This window comes from Pteropus alecto, unplaced genomic scaffold (genome assembly GCF_000325575.1).
Source record: "Pteropus alecto unplaced genomic scaffold, ASM32557v1 scaffold131, whole genome shotgun sequence".
NCBI lineage: Eukaryota > Metazoa > Chordata > Mammalia > Chiroptera > Pteropodidae > Pteropus > Pteropus alecto.
Window position 1 is genome coordinate 2,655,060 of NW_006434709.1, and position 15,864 is coordinate 2,670,923.

General features: G+C 35.6%; 1 protein-coding gene and 1 pseudogene across 1 annotated transcript in view; both read left to right on the forward strand.

Moving 5' to 3' along the window:
• GFPT1 (glutamine--fructose-6-phosphate transaminase 1) overlaps window positions 1-15,726 on the forward strand; it is a 49,863-nt gene extending 34,137 nt beyond the window's left edge. The window contains exons 12-18 of the mRNA XM_015587488.2: window positions 3,784-3,881; window positions 6,499-6,619; window positions 6,989-7,146; window positions 12,955-13,069; window positions 13,337-13,464; window positions 14,028-14,195; window positions 15,493-15,726. Coding sequence (XP_015442974.1) covers window positions 3,784-3,881; window positions 6,499-6,619; window positions 6,989-7,146; window positions 12,955-13,069; window positions 13,337-13,464; window positions 14,028-14,195; window positions 15,493-15,711 — 1,007 coding nt within the window. The 3' untranslated portion in view covers window positions 15,712-15,726. The remainder of the gene's footprint in view (window positions 1-3,783; window positions 3,882-6,498; window positions 6,620-6,988; window positions 7,147-12,954; window positions 13,070-13,336; window positions 13,465-14,027; window positions 14,196-15,492) is intronic.
• Window positions 14,685-14,800, forward strand: LOC112478025 (annotated as a pseudogene).
• Window positions 15,727-15,864: the final 138 nt, after the last annotated feature.

Sequence of the window (15,864 nt, forward strand, 5' to 3'; positions counted from 1 at the left end):
ATTGGAGGCTGAATTATGAATTGAACATCTGTGTGCAGAGTACCATGCCGAACGTATCAGGGACTAAAGGGGAGTTATTTCTGATATGATGTCCTCCTTGAGGTTCTTGTAATCTAGAAGGGGAGTGAATATATTATTAAGCACAAGTAAAATGTGGCATTAGAAATGCAGTTTAATGTTGAAATATTTAAAGATTAATATTGAATTCAGAGAAGGTAGAGAATGAACCTGTTTGTGGGCAGGGGCTTTGGGACCAGGAAGGCTGCTCGAAGTGGGCAGTTGTGAGTTTAAGGGATTTGGCAGATTTAAATAGGTGAAGATGAGATAGAGCCATTGAAGTGGGATAGAATAGTATTAGCTAAGGGGATATAGTGGAAAACCAGCGAGCTCTTTATGGAATAATATGTAGCCTAGTTTGTCTACCCATCCTAGTACTTGAAGAAGAGTAAAGAACAGTAAGTCTGGGAAAGAAGATGAGAGGAGCTGTCAGGGAGGGCCATGAATGCAGGTGTGCAATGTGGTGGGGGTGCCTGGGGTACCTCCTTTTGTAGAAAGTGTAGAGCTTTTAGGAAACTTAGGAGCTAAGGGTGATCATAGCTTTACTGCGGTGAACTGGATACCAGTCCTCCAGCACTGGAGGAGTGAGTGGTTGAAATTTGGTTGCCAGTTAGGATGTTGTCATGTCTGGGGTAAAGTGACAGGGAGGGGGAGGGTAGTGGGGACCAGGAGATAAGCAGGAGCAGTATAAACCAGGACCTGCATCTGTGTGGGGAAAGGAGCGTTGTTGAAGATAGTTGAGCTGAAGGAACTGGGAGAATAGCAGTAAATACCATTTGTGGTTTTTATAGAAATCGGATCAGTTGAAAGATTTATAAGGGAAGAAGACGAGACAAACTTTGAGAAGTCATGATTTTAAAAAGCACTTTTATCTATGTTATATGTTCCTTGTAGAAATTTTGTAATGTAAACAGGATAGCTGTTGTCTTTCTTTGTTGTTAAGGAAATCGAGGCTCTGTCAGTTCGCGTGTCTTGCCAAAAGTCACATCACTGGTCATTTACGGAGCCAGACCAGCTTCCTGTGTTCAGTGGTGTTCCTGAGTGTGCTCCATCCCCGCTTCTGTCCTCTGGGCACTCTTGTTGCTTCCTGTAGTTGTGGCCTGACCTATCAGAATTAGGCTTCTCTCCAAAGCATCATCAGTTTCGACCTTGGGCAACATTTTCCAGAACTACCTCAGACTTCTCTCAGCCAGCAGAGGATTTCCTAGGACTAATTTTAGGGAAACACTTGTGACCAGCTAATCTCACCATCTTACCTCCCCACCATTCTTGGTCATCGTCTGAAATAAAGTCTCTCTGATAGTCCATCTGCTTTTATACTGAGTCATCTCCAAACTGATTTGCTTTTGCACAGCCCTGACTCAGCCTCTTACTGTTGTTGCTCCTTTCTTCTCAAACCTTTTCAATACGTGCCAAGGTCTGTGGAAGAACATCGTGGGCAGAGGTACATAAACGGGCTTGATGTAGTGCAGGAACAGACAGAAGGCCAGTTTGGCTGGAGTGGCCTGGGTGAGAAGGGCAGTGCTAGGAGATTAGGTCAGAGTTAAGCAGGGACAGGGCATGTGGACACTCAAAGGCTGTAATAAGGGGTTTGGATTCTGTTCTAAGTTATCTGGGAAGCCAGTGAAGGTTTTGTTGTTTTATTTTACACTTTACTAATTTTTTAAAAATTAATTAATTAAATTTTTTATGGTGGCATTGGTTAACGAAATCCAGTAACTTTCAGCCGTACACTTTAACAGTAAGGCATATATATATATTTACACTGTGTGTTCACCTCCCATAGTTAGATTTCTCTCTGTCACCACATATTTGACCCCCTTTTCCCCGTCTACCTTCCCTTTCCTCCCTCACCCCTTACCTGCTGGTAACCACTAGTCTATAGTCCATGTCTATGAGTTTTCCTCCCCTACCCCTTACCCGCTGGTAATAACCACTAGTCTATAGTCCATGTCTATGAGTCTCTGTTTGTCCTCTTCATTTGTTGCTTTTGGATTTATATCCACATATAAGTGTTATCATGTGATTTTCAACTTCTTCTGTCCGAGTTATTTCACTTTCCATGATTATCTCGAGGTCCATCCATGTCACAAATGTGAGTTATTTCACTTCGCATGATTATCTCGAGGTCCATCCATGTTGTCACAAATGGCAGTATTTCATCTCTTCTTATAGCTGAGTAATATTCCATTGCATATATGTACCACAGCTTCTTTGTCCAGTCATCTGTCAGGACACTTTGGTTGCTTCCATGTCTTGGCCACTGTGAATAATGCTGCTGTGAACATCGGTGTATAAATATCTTTTTGGATATGGGTTTTCAAGCCTTTGGGGTAAATGCCCAGTAGAGGGATTGCTGGATCATATGGTAGATCAATTCTAAGTTTTTTAATATAGAGAAATGTATACCCTCTCAGTATTGAAATTTAAAAGGAAGAACTTAAAATTATTTAAAAAGAAAGCAAAAACATATACTTTGGCTTCATGTTATGGCCAATTAAGGTAGAAAAAAGGGTGGAGAGATGAAGAACAGGGACAAAGTAGACAAGGCTGGTGGTGGGTCGGATGCAGGAGGATGCTGCCCTGGGTGTGCACGTCTGACTTCTCAGCCAGACTCTGAACTGTCTGAGAGCTCTGGTAGCCACACAGTGCCTCAGACCATATATTCACTTGGTGGATACTCAAGAAATATTACTTCAATAATTAAATGAATGTTGAATGAAAATTTCTCACAAGTAGAAAGCTAGCTTTGTGTAGAAGGTTCACAGACAAGATACCCTTAGAAGAAAACTTACATAGCTATAGAGACAGAGGAGATGAAGGACAGACTCATTAGAGGGTTTTGAGATCAGATTTATGTTTTCAAAGAATCGCTCTACAAGGTCATTCTGGCTGTGTGTGGAGAACAGGCTCTAGGAGATGGAGAATAGAAGAGAGAATAGGAGAATGTTGGTCTCAGCCAGGGTTGAGATGCTGGACCAGGGTGATGGCATCAGAGGCACGCTTCGAAGGTAGAGCTCCCAGGACTTGGTCATGGAGTGAACGTGGAGGAGGGATAGAATTAGAGGCCCCTTTGACATTAGGGGAATGGGAAAGGCGTTTACTGTGATGGGGAAGACTGAGAAGAGGATGGATTTCTATTGTGTTCAGAGCACTGTCCTGGGTACCACAGGGGAAATGAACATAACCAGGACCGTTTTTTCCCCAAGCAGACTTATCGATATATAATTAGATCTAATAAATAATAAAATTCTCTGGTCTTAATGTATAATTCAGTGAGTTTCACCAAACTGACACAACACAGTCATAATGCTAACCTCACAGCAATGAAGACGTAGCACAATTCTGTCACCCTAACAGCTCCTGTACCTTTTGTAGTCAGCGCCTTCCCCACCTCCAGACATCAGCAGTTCCTGATCTGTTCTGTAACTTTTACTCTGAAGGAACGATTGTAAAAATGACCAAACAAATTAGAGTATGATAAATACTGTACTTGTGTGGGAATGTAGGGAGGGTTCATTGCAAGTTTGGGGAGACCAGTTAAGTTGTGATTTATTTAGTTTTCTTTACAAAAATTTAGAGAACTATGCTTCCTAAGAGGAATATGAATTCTTTAAAACAGCAGTGTTGTTTCCCAGATTGGTGGTGGACACTCATGAAAAGTGATTGTTGCCTATTTCATATGGTTCTTTCCTAAATAATTATATACATGAACTTCTGTTTCAGTGAATTTGGGTGGTTTGAAGGATCACATTAAAGAGATCCAGAGGTGCAGGCGTCTGATTCTTATTGCTTGTGGAACAAGTTATCATGCTGGTGTCGCAGTAAGTGCCTTCTTAAACTTTTAATTGTGTTATGTTGGATATTAGAAGATATCTGCAGACAAGTAGTACTCTAGTAACGCACTGTTTAAAACTATCCTTTGTTAAAACATGTTATTTTTTCATGTTGCGATGACAAAAATCAAGAAGGTGGAGGGGAGAAATTCTAACAGCTGTTTGGAATTATTTATTAATGGAAGGTCTGCTTTAGAAAGGTCCTTCAATATATAGGTAGACTGCCTGCAGCTGGCTTCATGAAAGCCAAGAGTGGGAAAGTTTTGTACCATCCTGGCCTTGTTGTCTGGGGCACATGCCAACTTCTACAAGAGTAGTCATTGGGTTTTGCTTCTTGTTGTCCACTTGCCCCAGACTGCTGGCTGGTACCATGTGTCAACCTCATCAGGATTTTACTTGGTAGGCACATTTCTACAGAGTGGAAATTGCTTTTTGCCAGACTTTGTTTTTTAAATTATTATTTTGGAAGCTGAAATTCTGTATCAGAGATGTGTGTTGGTTGTCATTGCGGAAGCATAGGAATGTAACAGTCTTTTAGTTCAATAAATCAGATCTATGTATAGTTTTCTTATAAAGAGACGGTTTATGTGCTGCTGATTTCAACCCCACAAGTACAGAAGGCCCTTACACATTCCGTGGCTACTTTTAGGATGATTCCCAAAGTTCGTGTCATAGTAATTTTTTATTTGTTGCGTCATAAATATATATTATATGCAGTTGTGGAAGCCAGTCATTTAACTAGCGAGTGAAACTAGCTGGTCACCCAGCCCTTACATCTCAGCAGCCAGCTTTACTCTTTTCTGAAGCAACTCTTGCCAACAAAAATTACTAAAAAGGAAAGTCTTTTCAGTATTGAATGGAATAAAAAGTGATGGTTTTGAGCATGGAAAAAAAGAATGAATTAAAGACATTAGTGTAAATTAAGGAATTGGCTAATTTAGTGTTGGTTTAGATATATTACTGAAAGAGCTCTTTATTCAGAAATAAAAAAATTGATTAAATGTTTTATCTCATGTAAGCCTGAATTTTGGGGCAGAAGTTATATGCTCTGTTAGATTTTCTAATTTTGAAATTTGAGTAGATATATGGTGGTTGGTTTGTTTGGTAGATGCCAAGACTACTACAGTTAACAAACATTACAGATTCCCTCGTGGTTTTTCATATTAAATAATGTCATTAATTATATTCTATCTAGTTTTTTGTTTTGTTTTTTTTTGGGGGGGATAGTCAAACTTGAATGACACATTTTCATAGCTGCTTTTTTAGTATTGCCTCTGTATCCTGAATCATTCTAAGTATAGCTTGCATTTCAAAATGTTAATTGTCTCTGGGTTCTTACAGTGGCATGCCGTGGAATTTAACATTAAATTAGTCTCTTACGGAGAAACTGTGTTGTTCTATATAAAAAGAGTTGCTTCCACTGAAAGAACAAGCCATTCATTAGCATAGATATATCTTGAGATTACTTTATTGGGGTATATTATTTTTATTTTGAAGAACGTAATTTGAGAGGAATGTATTATAAACTGGTGGGGGTGGAGTTTGATTTAAATTTGTTTGCGGGAAAACATTTAGCATTTTAGTGTCAGTAACTTATTTATGTATAATTAGTAAATAAAATACACCAATGGAAAAGGTTAGTTAAAAATAGGAACATTTTATCTTTGAAGACTTTCTGTACATGATGTGATAATATTGTTAAAAAGTGCCAAACCAAAGTTATAGGACGAAACAATTTGGTTTACGTTTGTGGCAGGGAAGTTAAAGAGATATAAAGTAAGGAAACCTTTGCAGTTGTACGCTGCTGCGAAGGAGGAATGCAGGGATGGGGGTACAAGATGGCGGGGCCACTTGCCTCAAGAAGCAGGTTGTCTCCACAGTTATTACAATAACTAAATCTATGCAACTTGTAGAGCCTAAAATTTTTGCTGCCTAAAAGTTAATTATTCTGCCATTTTAAAATCTTCTGATGTTTAGAGTAAAAGGAATTTATTTAGAATGGAAATTTAGTAAAATGAATGTTGGGGTGCCCTTTGAGCAGAAGCACGCTAGTCCCTACTTTACTTTTCATTCTACAGAATTTGCAAGTAGTGAGTTTTCTTAAACAAGATTTCTAAAATCTATTGACTGTGTTTTGGAACAGTATTGTTTATGAATACATAGTATTTTGAAGTGTTTAATTTTTCCCTGGGTATTTATATATCTGTTATTACTTATTTGAAATCTCACTGACTTGTTATTATATGAATTGCCATTTAAAGGTAAGGAATTGGGAACTTAGAGATAAGAAACAAGCTAACTCAGTACAGTACTTTTCCCACTTAGCTTCTGAAAGCATTTGATATGTGTGGATGTATTTGCTTATAATAGTACATACATTAATATCTGTCTAAATAGACGTGTATTAAAGTGTTGACAGTGCTTATCTCCTGGGCAGTGGGTTTTGATTATTTTTTATACTTTATATTTTTTATATTTTCTAACAATGCATGGGTATCGTTTTTATAATCAGAAAAAGTGAAAACTATACATTGAGTCCAAAGAAGACCAGTGAAAAAGAGAATTTGAAGTAACATTGTTTGACCAGGTCATCTCTTCTCTGCAGACACGTCAAGTTCTTGAAGAGCTGACTGAGTTGCCTGTTATGGTGGAACTAGCCAGCGATTTCCTGGATAGAAACACGCCAGTTTTTCGAGATGATGTTTGCTTTTTCATTAGTCAGTCAGGTATGCTAACTGACTCGAAGGAAACGAAAGTCATTTTTTCTAGTAATTATCTTGGCAAAAACTGCTACTTAAAGATAAAATGGTATTGCAGATGACTAGATGACTTGACAAATAGAAATTTATTTTGATGTTATGTAATTCTTTGTGAATTAGTAAAATTAAAATGCGTTACACTCAAAGAACTGAATTTTCAAAGAGAAAGGAGAAATGATCCAAAAAAGTAAGATTCTATTAGAGTTTTACTGATTATTGTGTGTGTTTTAAATTTTATTGGAAACAAATGGTATTGTTCAAAGTATAGTCGAGTTTCTGTTTTTGCATCTAAGAAACAGAATATGTTAACCACTCTGTGTCTTCCTTTTTATACAGGTGAGACAGCAGATACCCTGATGGGTCTTCGGTACTGCAAGGAGAGAGGAGCTTTAACTGTGGGGATCACAAACACAGTGGGCAGTTCCATATCAAGGGAGACAGACTGTGGAGTTCACATTAATGCTGGGCCCGAGATTGGCGTGGCCAGCACAAAGGTAAATTCTTGGCTTGGTGCTCATGTGATTACCGAATCACAGTGTTGATGAAAACAGATGAATCTCTATCTTGTGCTTCATTGGTCAGCACTTACAGAACTCATATAGTTTACTAGTTGTTGTAATTATTGTAAGACTTAAGGATCAATAATAGATAAAACACTCGTTATCCCTTCCCATCCCCCCGTTTTAAGAATATAAAAGGGACAAATGTATATAACATAAGTCCATTTTGAAAAGGTGTCTGATGACTCTCCCTTCGTCACTTGCACTCCTCCTTCCTGCTGCGGTGGGATGCATGGTAAGTATAACATTCCCTTTTTTTTTATTACATATTGTAGGGATTTAGAAAAATAACAAGTTAGAAACATTCAGTTTAATTCTAATAATTTTTGACATTTTTCTTTACATCGTTATGATTTCTAATAAGTCAAAATATACATATTACCTTTGAAAGTTTATAAAGAGGAATATACCTTTAGTGTAGAATTTGGTCATTTAAAAGGATAAAAGTTAGTATTATAGGACAGTATCTGTTTCATTGGTGGAGATTTAAAAGCAGCTTCATTTTTTTTAAGGCCTAGTGAGACTACTCTGCTCTTCGAAATTGAGGTATGCATAGATATAATAATAAAAATAGGAATCTTAGAAAGTTGTATAAATGCAAAGGTGATTTTCACAGATGTATTACTCTTTATGATTACAGAATTTGGTTGTCTGTTTTTCTGCTTTAGTTTAATATTTCTTGCTGATTTCCTGATAAGATGCTTAGATATTGGTGGACTTAACTCTAATTAAAGATGCGTGGAAGATGTCAACCTGTGTATAACCACGTTTGAGTATTTTTTCCTTTTAAAGACCCTCGTGGAGAATTTTTTTCGTGTGGAAAATTTGTAATTCTTACGTAAAAACTCTGAGTGAGGCTTTTGTTTCCTGGTTACTTTGATATTGCTAACACTGTAATTTTCAGAAAGCTGAAACCTGAATTTTCTCCATGTGCTAATTAAAACATGTAAGATGTTTGTGCTTGGGTTTCCATTCTGTGCCTGAATAAATAACCAGCCACCCTAAGCAGCAGCTTGTGGATTCTTGGAAGTGTCCAGAAGACAGCTTGGATGGGGAATTGTTTACAACACATTGTGAAGCAAGGGCTTCAGCATGGTATAAGTACATCCATCAACGGAATGGATGCTTTCGACTTAGTTTTTTATCAAATCTTTCTTGAACTGTCAATTGCTAGGAGAAATACAACTTTTTTGATATCTAATTCTATAGTTTATGAAAGCTTTAATTTTGTTCAACATTTTATTATGATAATTTTCAATCATACAGCAGAGTTAAAAAAATTTTACATTAATACCCATATACCCATCACCTAGATTGTACCATTTTCCTTTTTATCTATGGTTTTATTGAGGTATAATTTTCATACTATAACATCAGTTTTTAAGTGTATAGTTTTAGTAAATTTGGCTGTGTAACTGTCATCACAATCCAGTTTTATAAGACTTAACTCACCCGAAAAAGTTTCTGTGTCCCTTTATTTTCAATCCTCACACCTACCATTCAGCCTCAGGCAGTTACTATTGTCTTTTCTTGTTATATCATTTTCCAGAAATTTCTTATTAATGGAATTGTATAATACATGTCTTTGATGTCTGGCTTCTTCCATTTAACATGAGGTTTTTGAGGTTTATTCATGTTATTCGTATCAATAGTTCTTTTTTTTTAAATTCCCTTTTTATTTTGAAATAACTACAGATTTATAGGAAGCTGCAAAGATAGTTAGAGAATTCCATGTATTCTTCACCCAGTTTTCCCCAATGGTTACATCTTGCATAAGAAAATAAGTATCTTTTTTCTTAAAGTAAAGTATAATACATACTTTAATTTCTTTAAAAAAATGACTCCCTTAAAAATTATAGTAAGTATGGTAATTTTGTCTTTAATTTTTCTTGGATTCTAAAGTAAATTTGTTTTCTTCAGCAACCTGGGACAATCTGGAAAAGTTTTGAGATGTTTAGTCATAGACTATTTCTTAATGGTAAATATAAGTTTATATGTTAATGAGTGATCAAAGAAGTTTATCATTGATCCTGGTCTCTGGGCCCTGTGATGGAGCTAGCACAAGAATTCTATGATCTTGATTGCAAATTCCTAATTTGCCTGAAAAACTGTCAGGGTTAGAAAGATATTACTAACTTTTTCAAAATATCAGACCATAGACAGTTTGACATTTTTATAGGAATTGATGGGTATAAATGTGTAGGTTTGGCAATTTTTATGTTATTACAGGTGTGTAGAATTTTACCAAAGTACTGACTTTTGTTGATTTTTTAAAATAAACCAATATAACTTTATTTTTGGCTGACTAAAAAGTAAAACCAAGTTTAAAAGTTCAGAGTCAACGTTTTTCTGGTACAGTCTTTCAAACCTCAGTAAATTCAAAATGTCAAGTATAACTTATTTTTCTTATAATTGTTTTTTTGGTACATATTGTTGAAACGAAACACATGAAGTTGCAATTAAGCTGTAATAGGAATGCAGTGGGAAAATGTCTGCATTAAAGTTACTGTTTAATCTTTGTACTTGAAACCCAGTGTTGAGATGTTTTAAGTCCAAATAAAGAAACATTACTTTGTAGAATAAGATTTTGAGTTATGGGCTGGAGAAACTGGAATACTCATGATCTCATCAGTTTGTATTGGAAATAGTTTAGGTATCCCAGGGGTCCAATATACTGGGTCTCTCCCTCTGTCCTGATAGTATATTTTGTGATTAATCACTTTATTGAAAAGTAAACTAAGAGGGACTGGAATTTAGAATACAGATGTGCTCATTAGACCTGAGGCAAGGGACTCAAATCCACCTTAGTGCTGTGGGAAAAAAGAAATCCCAGTCTGTGGGTGGAACATGTAGGTGCACAGGGACAGGTAAGTGGCGGGGAATGTCTGAGTAGCTGATAACAGGGCGGTCCAGTAAGAGAAATGAGGGAATCTCATTTAACTATTGGAAAGGTAAGGAGCATTGGCAGACTATGATTTTATTATACAGGAGGCTCATTATCCACATTATGACAGGAAAATATTCACCAATGAAGTGATCCCTTATCCAGAGAAGAGTAATAGAGAATCAGCATATAACCCACAAAACCCCCCAGAATTTCCTAAAGTTAAAATCATACACAACACTGTAGCTGACCACACCATAATAACCCTAGTGATTTAATAATAAAAGTGTGAATAAAAACCTCAAACGCCTGAAACATAAAAATGTTCCTCTAAATAATAGATGAGTTAAGGAGATATCAGAACCACTATTTAAAAAGAACTAGAAAAAATAATGACAGTGAACAATATGGGTAAAAATTTAGTGTGGCCAAAGTGATTAATTAAAGGTAAATTCATGACATTAAATGCTTTATCTTCAAAAAAGAAAATGAATTAAGTATTTAACTTAAAATATTAGAAAAAGTTTAGCAACTTAATAAAGCAGAAGGAGGCAAATAATAGAGAAAAATGAATGAACTGCAAAACAGCTTCAAGACCTTCATCTTGGAGGGCCTTAGCTGTTCTTCTGGAAACTTCCTAGGATTTTATTTGTATTACTGTGAAGTAAAAAAGTTGGCCTTAGAATCTATCTCAACATGATGTTTCACTGTGACAACAAGTGAGTTAGAATTGGCTCTCTATGAAACGTATTTGCTATCCAGGTCTAGAAATTCCTTCTACTTTAATAGGAAGAAATAAGTAAAACAATGGGAAAAGAAGAAACAGAATTCTCCTTAATAGCAGTTGTTATTATTGACTACCTGTAGAGCTTAAGAATATCAAGTACAGACTACTTAGAATGAATAAGAATTTATATGACGTGCTTTATATAAAATATATACAAAAATATTTCTCTATGAACTGCCAGTAGCTACTTAGAAAAGATATGTGTATGTATGATTGGAGGAGGGTTCTATTTTCAATAGTTAATAAAAAATACTTTAAAATAACTTTACCAAGAAATGTGTAAGGTGCTCCATAAATATTTGTTGAAGAGATGGTAACTATATAACTTCATAGACTTTTAAATTCCTAACACAAATTGATGAAATACCATATTTCTGGATGGGAAGATAGTTTTGTAAAGAAATGATAGATCTGTGGGACAGAATCAGTAGTCTTGCAACAAAACTCTAGTACATCAAAGCACTTGGACTATGGAAAATGTCACAAACCAGTAGAGAAAGGGTGGGGTGAAATGGAGAGAAAATTAGATATTTATAAAAAAAACCAGAAGTTAATACTTTGCTCTAAAATTTCAGATGGACTAAAAAGAAAAATGTGAAGATAAAGTCAAATAAGAAGGGACAATGAAAACAACATAATTAAGAAAATTTAATAATACTTAATTGATGTTAGAATGGAAGAACTGTCTAAACTTAATACATGAAAGTTAAAAAAATAAAACTTCTGTGTCAATGAACATCATTATAAAAGGTTACCCAAACTGGGAGAAAGTATTTGAAACATAACAGTAAAGACCCTCATAAAGCCAACTAAAAAAGAAAAACAAAACCAAATTGAAAAACAAGTGAACAATGAAGTTTATTCTCAGAAGAGAAGACATAAATACCTAACAAGCATGAATAAAATTACAATTTTATTTTTCAGATTTAAGATATGTATGGTAAAGTAGTAATAAGAGTCCATTGTCCAGCAGTTAAATAGTAAAAATTTGTTAAAAAGATAATTCTCAGTATTTTATAGAATGTGACAAAACAGTCATATCTTAAATTCACATACAGCTAATGGGAATGAAAGTAGTCTTGGCAGAATGACTGCAAGTTTTAAAATAGTCACAGTTCTATAGGAAGATCTTTGATTTTTGAACTACCTGGGTCTTTTAGTTCCAGCTTTCATCAATAAAAAGTTTGTTTTTCGCCTATATGTCAGACATTATGCTGAATGCTTTACACTTATTTAATTCTCATGATTCCCTTGTAAGTACTGTGTACCTTTAACAGAAGGGCCATTCGAGCCCTAAAGAAATGCAAAAAGATACACATTAGTAAATAAGAAAGCATTCTGTCTTGGGAAAGTATTTGTTACGTTAATTGAAAATAAAAGCAAGTTATAAAATTGAATAATTTTCTCAATAATATAAAATAAAACAGATTAGAAGGTAGTATTCACAGATGTTTTTAATAGCATATTAATGTAGATATTTCTATAAGATTGAGGATTATTCTTATTTTTATTTACTTTTATACAGTTGAACTTAAAAAAAAAATTAGCCAAACTTTGGAAAAAAAAAAAAGTGGAAGTGAAGAAAAAGCAATAAGCAAAAATGAAAAAAAATCAAAGAGCAATTTTTTAAAAAATTCAATAAAGTAATGCAACTATGTTAAGGAGAGCCCTTCAAACCCTTGCTTTTGACTTACATAAAAAACAGTTTGGTCCCACACGCAGATTCCCTCTCTTCTCACTTCCTTTAGCATATCTTCCTTTCTCAAGAGTATTAGGGATTTCATGAGCGTCCAGTGCACTGTAAGGAACTTTTATTTTGTATCTGGAAATAAAGATTAAGTCATTTGTTCAAATTCAGAAAAAGGAAATAGTGACAGTTTTCCTAAAAACTGGTTCAAGTTCACTGTTACTAATGCTGGTTTTTTGTGTTTTTTTGTTTTGTTTTTTAATGGATAATATGTATCTATAAAACCAATGGGAATTTTTAATTTTCATCTTTTTTTAAATGAAAAATTGCATGTTCTTAAAATGCAACTGCAACTAATTCTTCTGCTTTTTTGTGGTGTTTCAGGCTTACACTAGCCAGTTTGTATCCCTGGTGATGTTTGCCCTTATGATGTGTGATGATAGGATCTCCATGCAAGAGAGACGCAAAGAGATCCTACTCGGGTTGAAGCGACTGCCTGGTACAAAGATAGTCTCATACTATACTTTTGTCGTCTAAGGGCGTCGGTAGGGGGTGAAATTCTCTTCTTATCGTTGAAGCTGTGGCTTGTAGCTGTTTAGTCAACAAATCTTTCTACTTTTGCACCTTTGGATTTAAAAATCCCTCACTGATATCACAGAAGAATAGAAACACATTTGTTGGTTTCTACCAATATGTTATTGTTATTAAATTGGTTCAGTTTATTGTCTTTTTTTCATAGATTTTTTTTAATGTTATTTCTTAACAGATTTGATAAAGGAGGTACTGAGCATGGATGATGAAATTCAGAAACTGGCAACAGAACTTTATCATCAGAAGTCGGTCTTGATAATGGGACGTGGCTACCATTATGCTACTTGTCTTGAAGGGGCACTAGTAAGTCTTCTCACTTATAATTTCAGTCTGTTGATTTATGGACCTGGCACATAGTTGCACTTGTAGATTGAATGAAATAGGTGGAACTTTTTAAAGTGTCTTTGTCTTTATGGATTTTGATTTGTTAACTTGAGAAAGTGTAACATTTAATCGATAACACAAAAGTAAAAAGAAGAGTACAATTTAGCATGGTAGTTTGGGTTTAGCAAATAACTTGGATTAATTTGTTGTCCAAATATGAGTAAAATAGAGACTAAGTTCTTTAGGTGTGGAATTTAATTCACGTCAAACATGAAGCAAGTAGAATAGTTACAAAGAAATATGAGTATGTTCACAATAATCTAAAATCCTGAAAAAGTCCTGTGGAGTTTTAAAACTTCCAGCAGCTTGTTTTTATAGATATAATGATCTATTAGCATGTTAATTATATTTACAGATCAGTGGTCCTTTAATACTTTTGGATAGAGATAGCGGCTTTAGCCATCAGATATTCTGTGTAATATTTACTTAAGAATGGGTTTTTGAAAAATAGAATGAAGACTAATCTAGTTCTTTCCTGTTAGAAAATCAAAGAAATCACTTACATGCACTCTGAAGGCATCCTCGCTGGTGAATTGAAACATGGTCCTCTGGCTTTGGTGGATAAATTGATGCCTGTCATCATGATCATCATGAGAGATCACACTTATGCCAAGTGTCAGAATGCTCTTCAGCAGGTGGTTGCTAGGCAGGTAAGTCAGAGGCGGCTGTGAGGACACCTCGGGAGTCTAAGACGTGGGTCACTAAAACTTATTTGCACTTTGTAATATTTAAAGTGATAGACCAGTGCCCAGTAGGTAGCTTACAAAACATGTTTAGTTTTACATATGCGGAATTTGAGATTCTCAAGAGTTTCAACAGGACTCAGCTTGTAGATCTCGAAGAGGCAGAACCAAGACCAGAACAGGTCTTGGTCTCCAAATCCTGTTCTCTTCAATTAGTGTATGAGTCAGCCTTTTAATTTAATATTCTTAAATGTATATTTCAAGAGAAATGAGATTTTATTTTATTTTTTTAATTAATTTTTTTAATGTGACATCGGTTAATGAAATCCAATAAGTTTCAGCTGTATATTAAGAAGAACTAGATTTTGGGATGTGGGTCCATAGTGTAGCAGTTATCACATCTGCTTTACATGCAGAAGGTCCTGGGTTTGCGCCCCAGTGGAGCCATGGTCCATGTTCTATGGCCATGCCACCCTGAACAAGCCTGATGTCTGATCTTGGAAGCTAAGCAGGGTTGGGCCTGGTTAGTACTTGGATGGGAGACCACCTAGGAAGACCAGGTGCTATAGGCATAAATAATAATTTAAAAAAACAACAACTAGATTTTACATTAATACTTGGGGTGCTGTGCTTAACTGAGTTTTCTTCAGATCATTTGTCCTTCTTTATAAATCCCAAAAGATGTTAATCCCTAGTCACAACATAGTAGTTATGAACTTGGAAGGCAGACAGACCTGGATTCAAGTACAAATGGTTCCTGACTTAACGATAGGTTTGACTTAAAATTTTTCAACTTAACAATGGTGCGAAAGCAGTATACATATGAAATTACACGAGATATTCAGCACTTTATTGTGAAATAGGCTTTGTGTTGGATGATTTTGCCTAACTGTAGGCGAATGTGTATTCCGAGCATGTTTAAGGTAGGCTAGGCTAAGCTATGATGCTTGGTAGGGTAGGTATATTAAATGCATTTTCAGCATGTAATATTTTTAATTTACGATGGTTTATCGGGACATAACCTCATGGTTAGTCAAGGGGCGTCTGTACTGAGCCTGGTATGTCTTAGTTGTGTGAGTAAACAAATTACTGACTCCCACAAAGCCTCTTGTTTCCCCAACTGTAAGTGAGATCAATTTGACTTAGGGTTGTGAGTTTAAATAAGTCTGTGTCAGTTGAGGCCATATGCGAATTGTAGAGTACAAAATTTGCTACAGCCCTGCCTTTGCTTACCAGTGATTCTGTGTGTGTTTTTCTTTTCCAGGGACGCCCAGTGGTGATTTGTGATAAGGAAGATACCGAGACCATTAAGAACACAAAAAGAACAATCAAGGTGCCCCACTCAGTGGACTGCTTGCAGGGTATTCTCAGCGTGATCCCTTTACAGCTGCTGGCTTTCCACCTTGCTGTGCTGAGAGGCTATGATGTAAGTGAATGCAACTGCAGAAATCTTGGGCTGGATTTTTACCTCAGTACACTCTGATAGTTTTCCTTTAAATATTTAACAATAGCATTCGAGAAATCCATCAGATATGTATCTGTCATCTGTTATCTTTGGATGGTCTGATTTGTAGGTTACATTGTAACATTTTCTTACCCATAGAATTTAAAGAATCTTGGCGCTGACCCTCTTTGT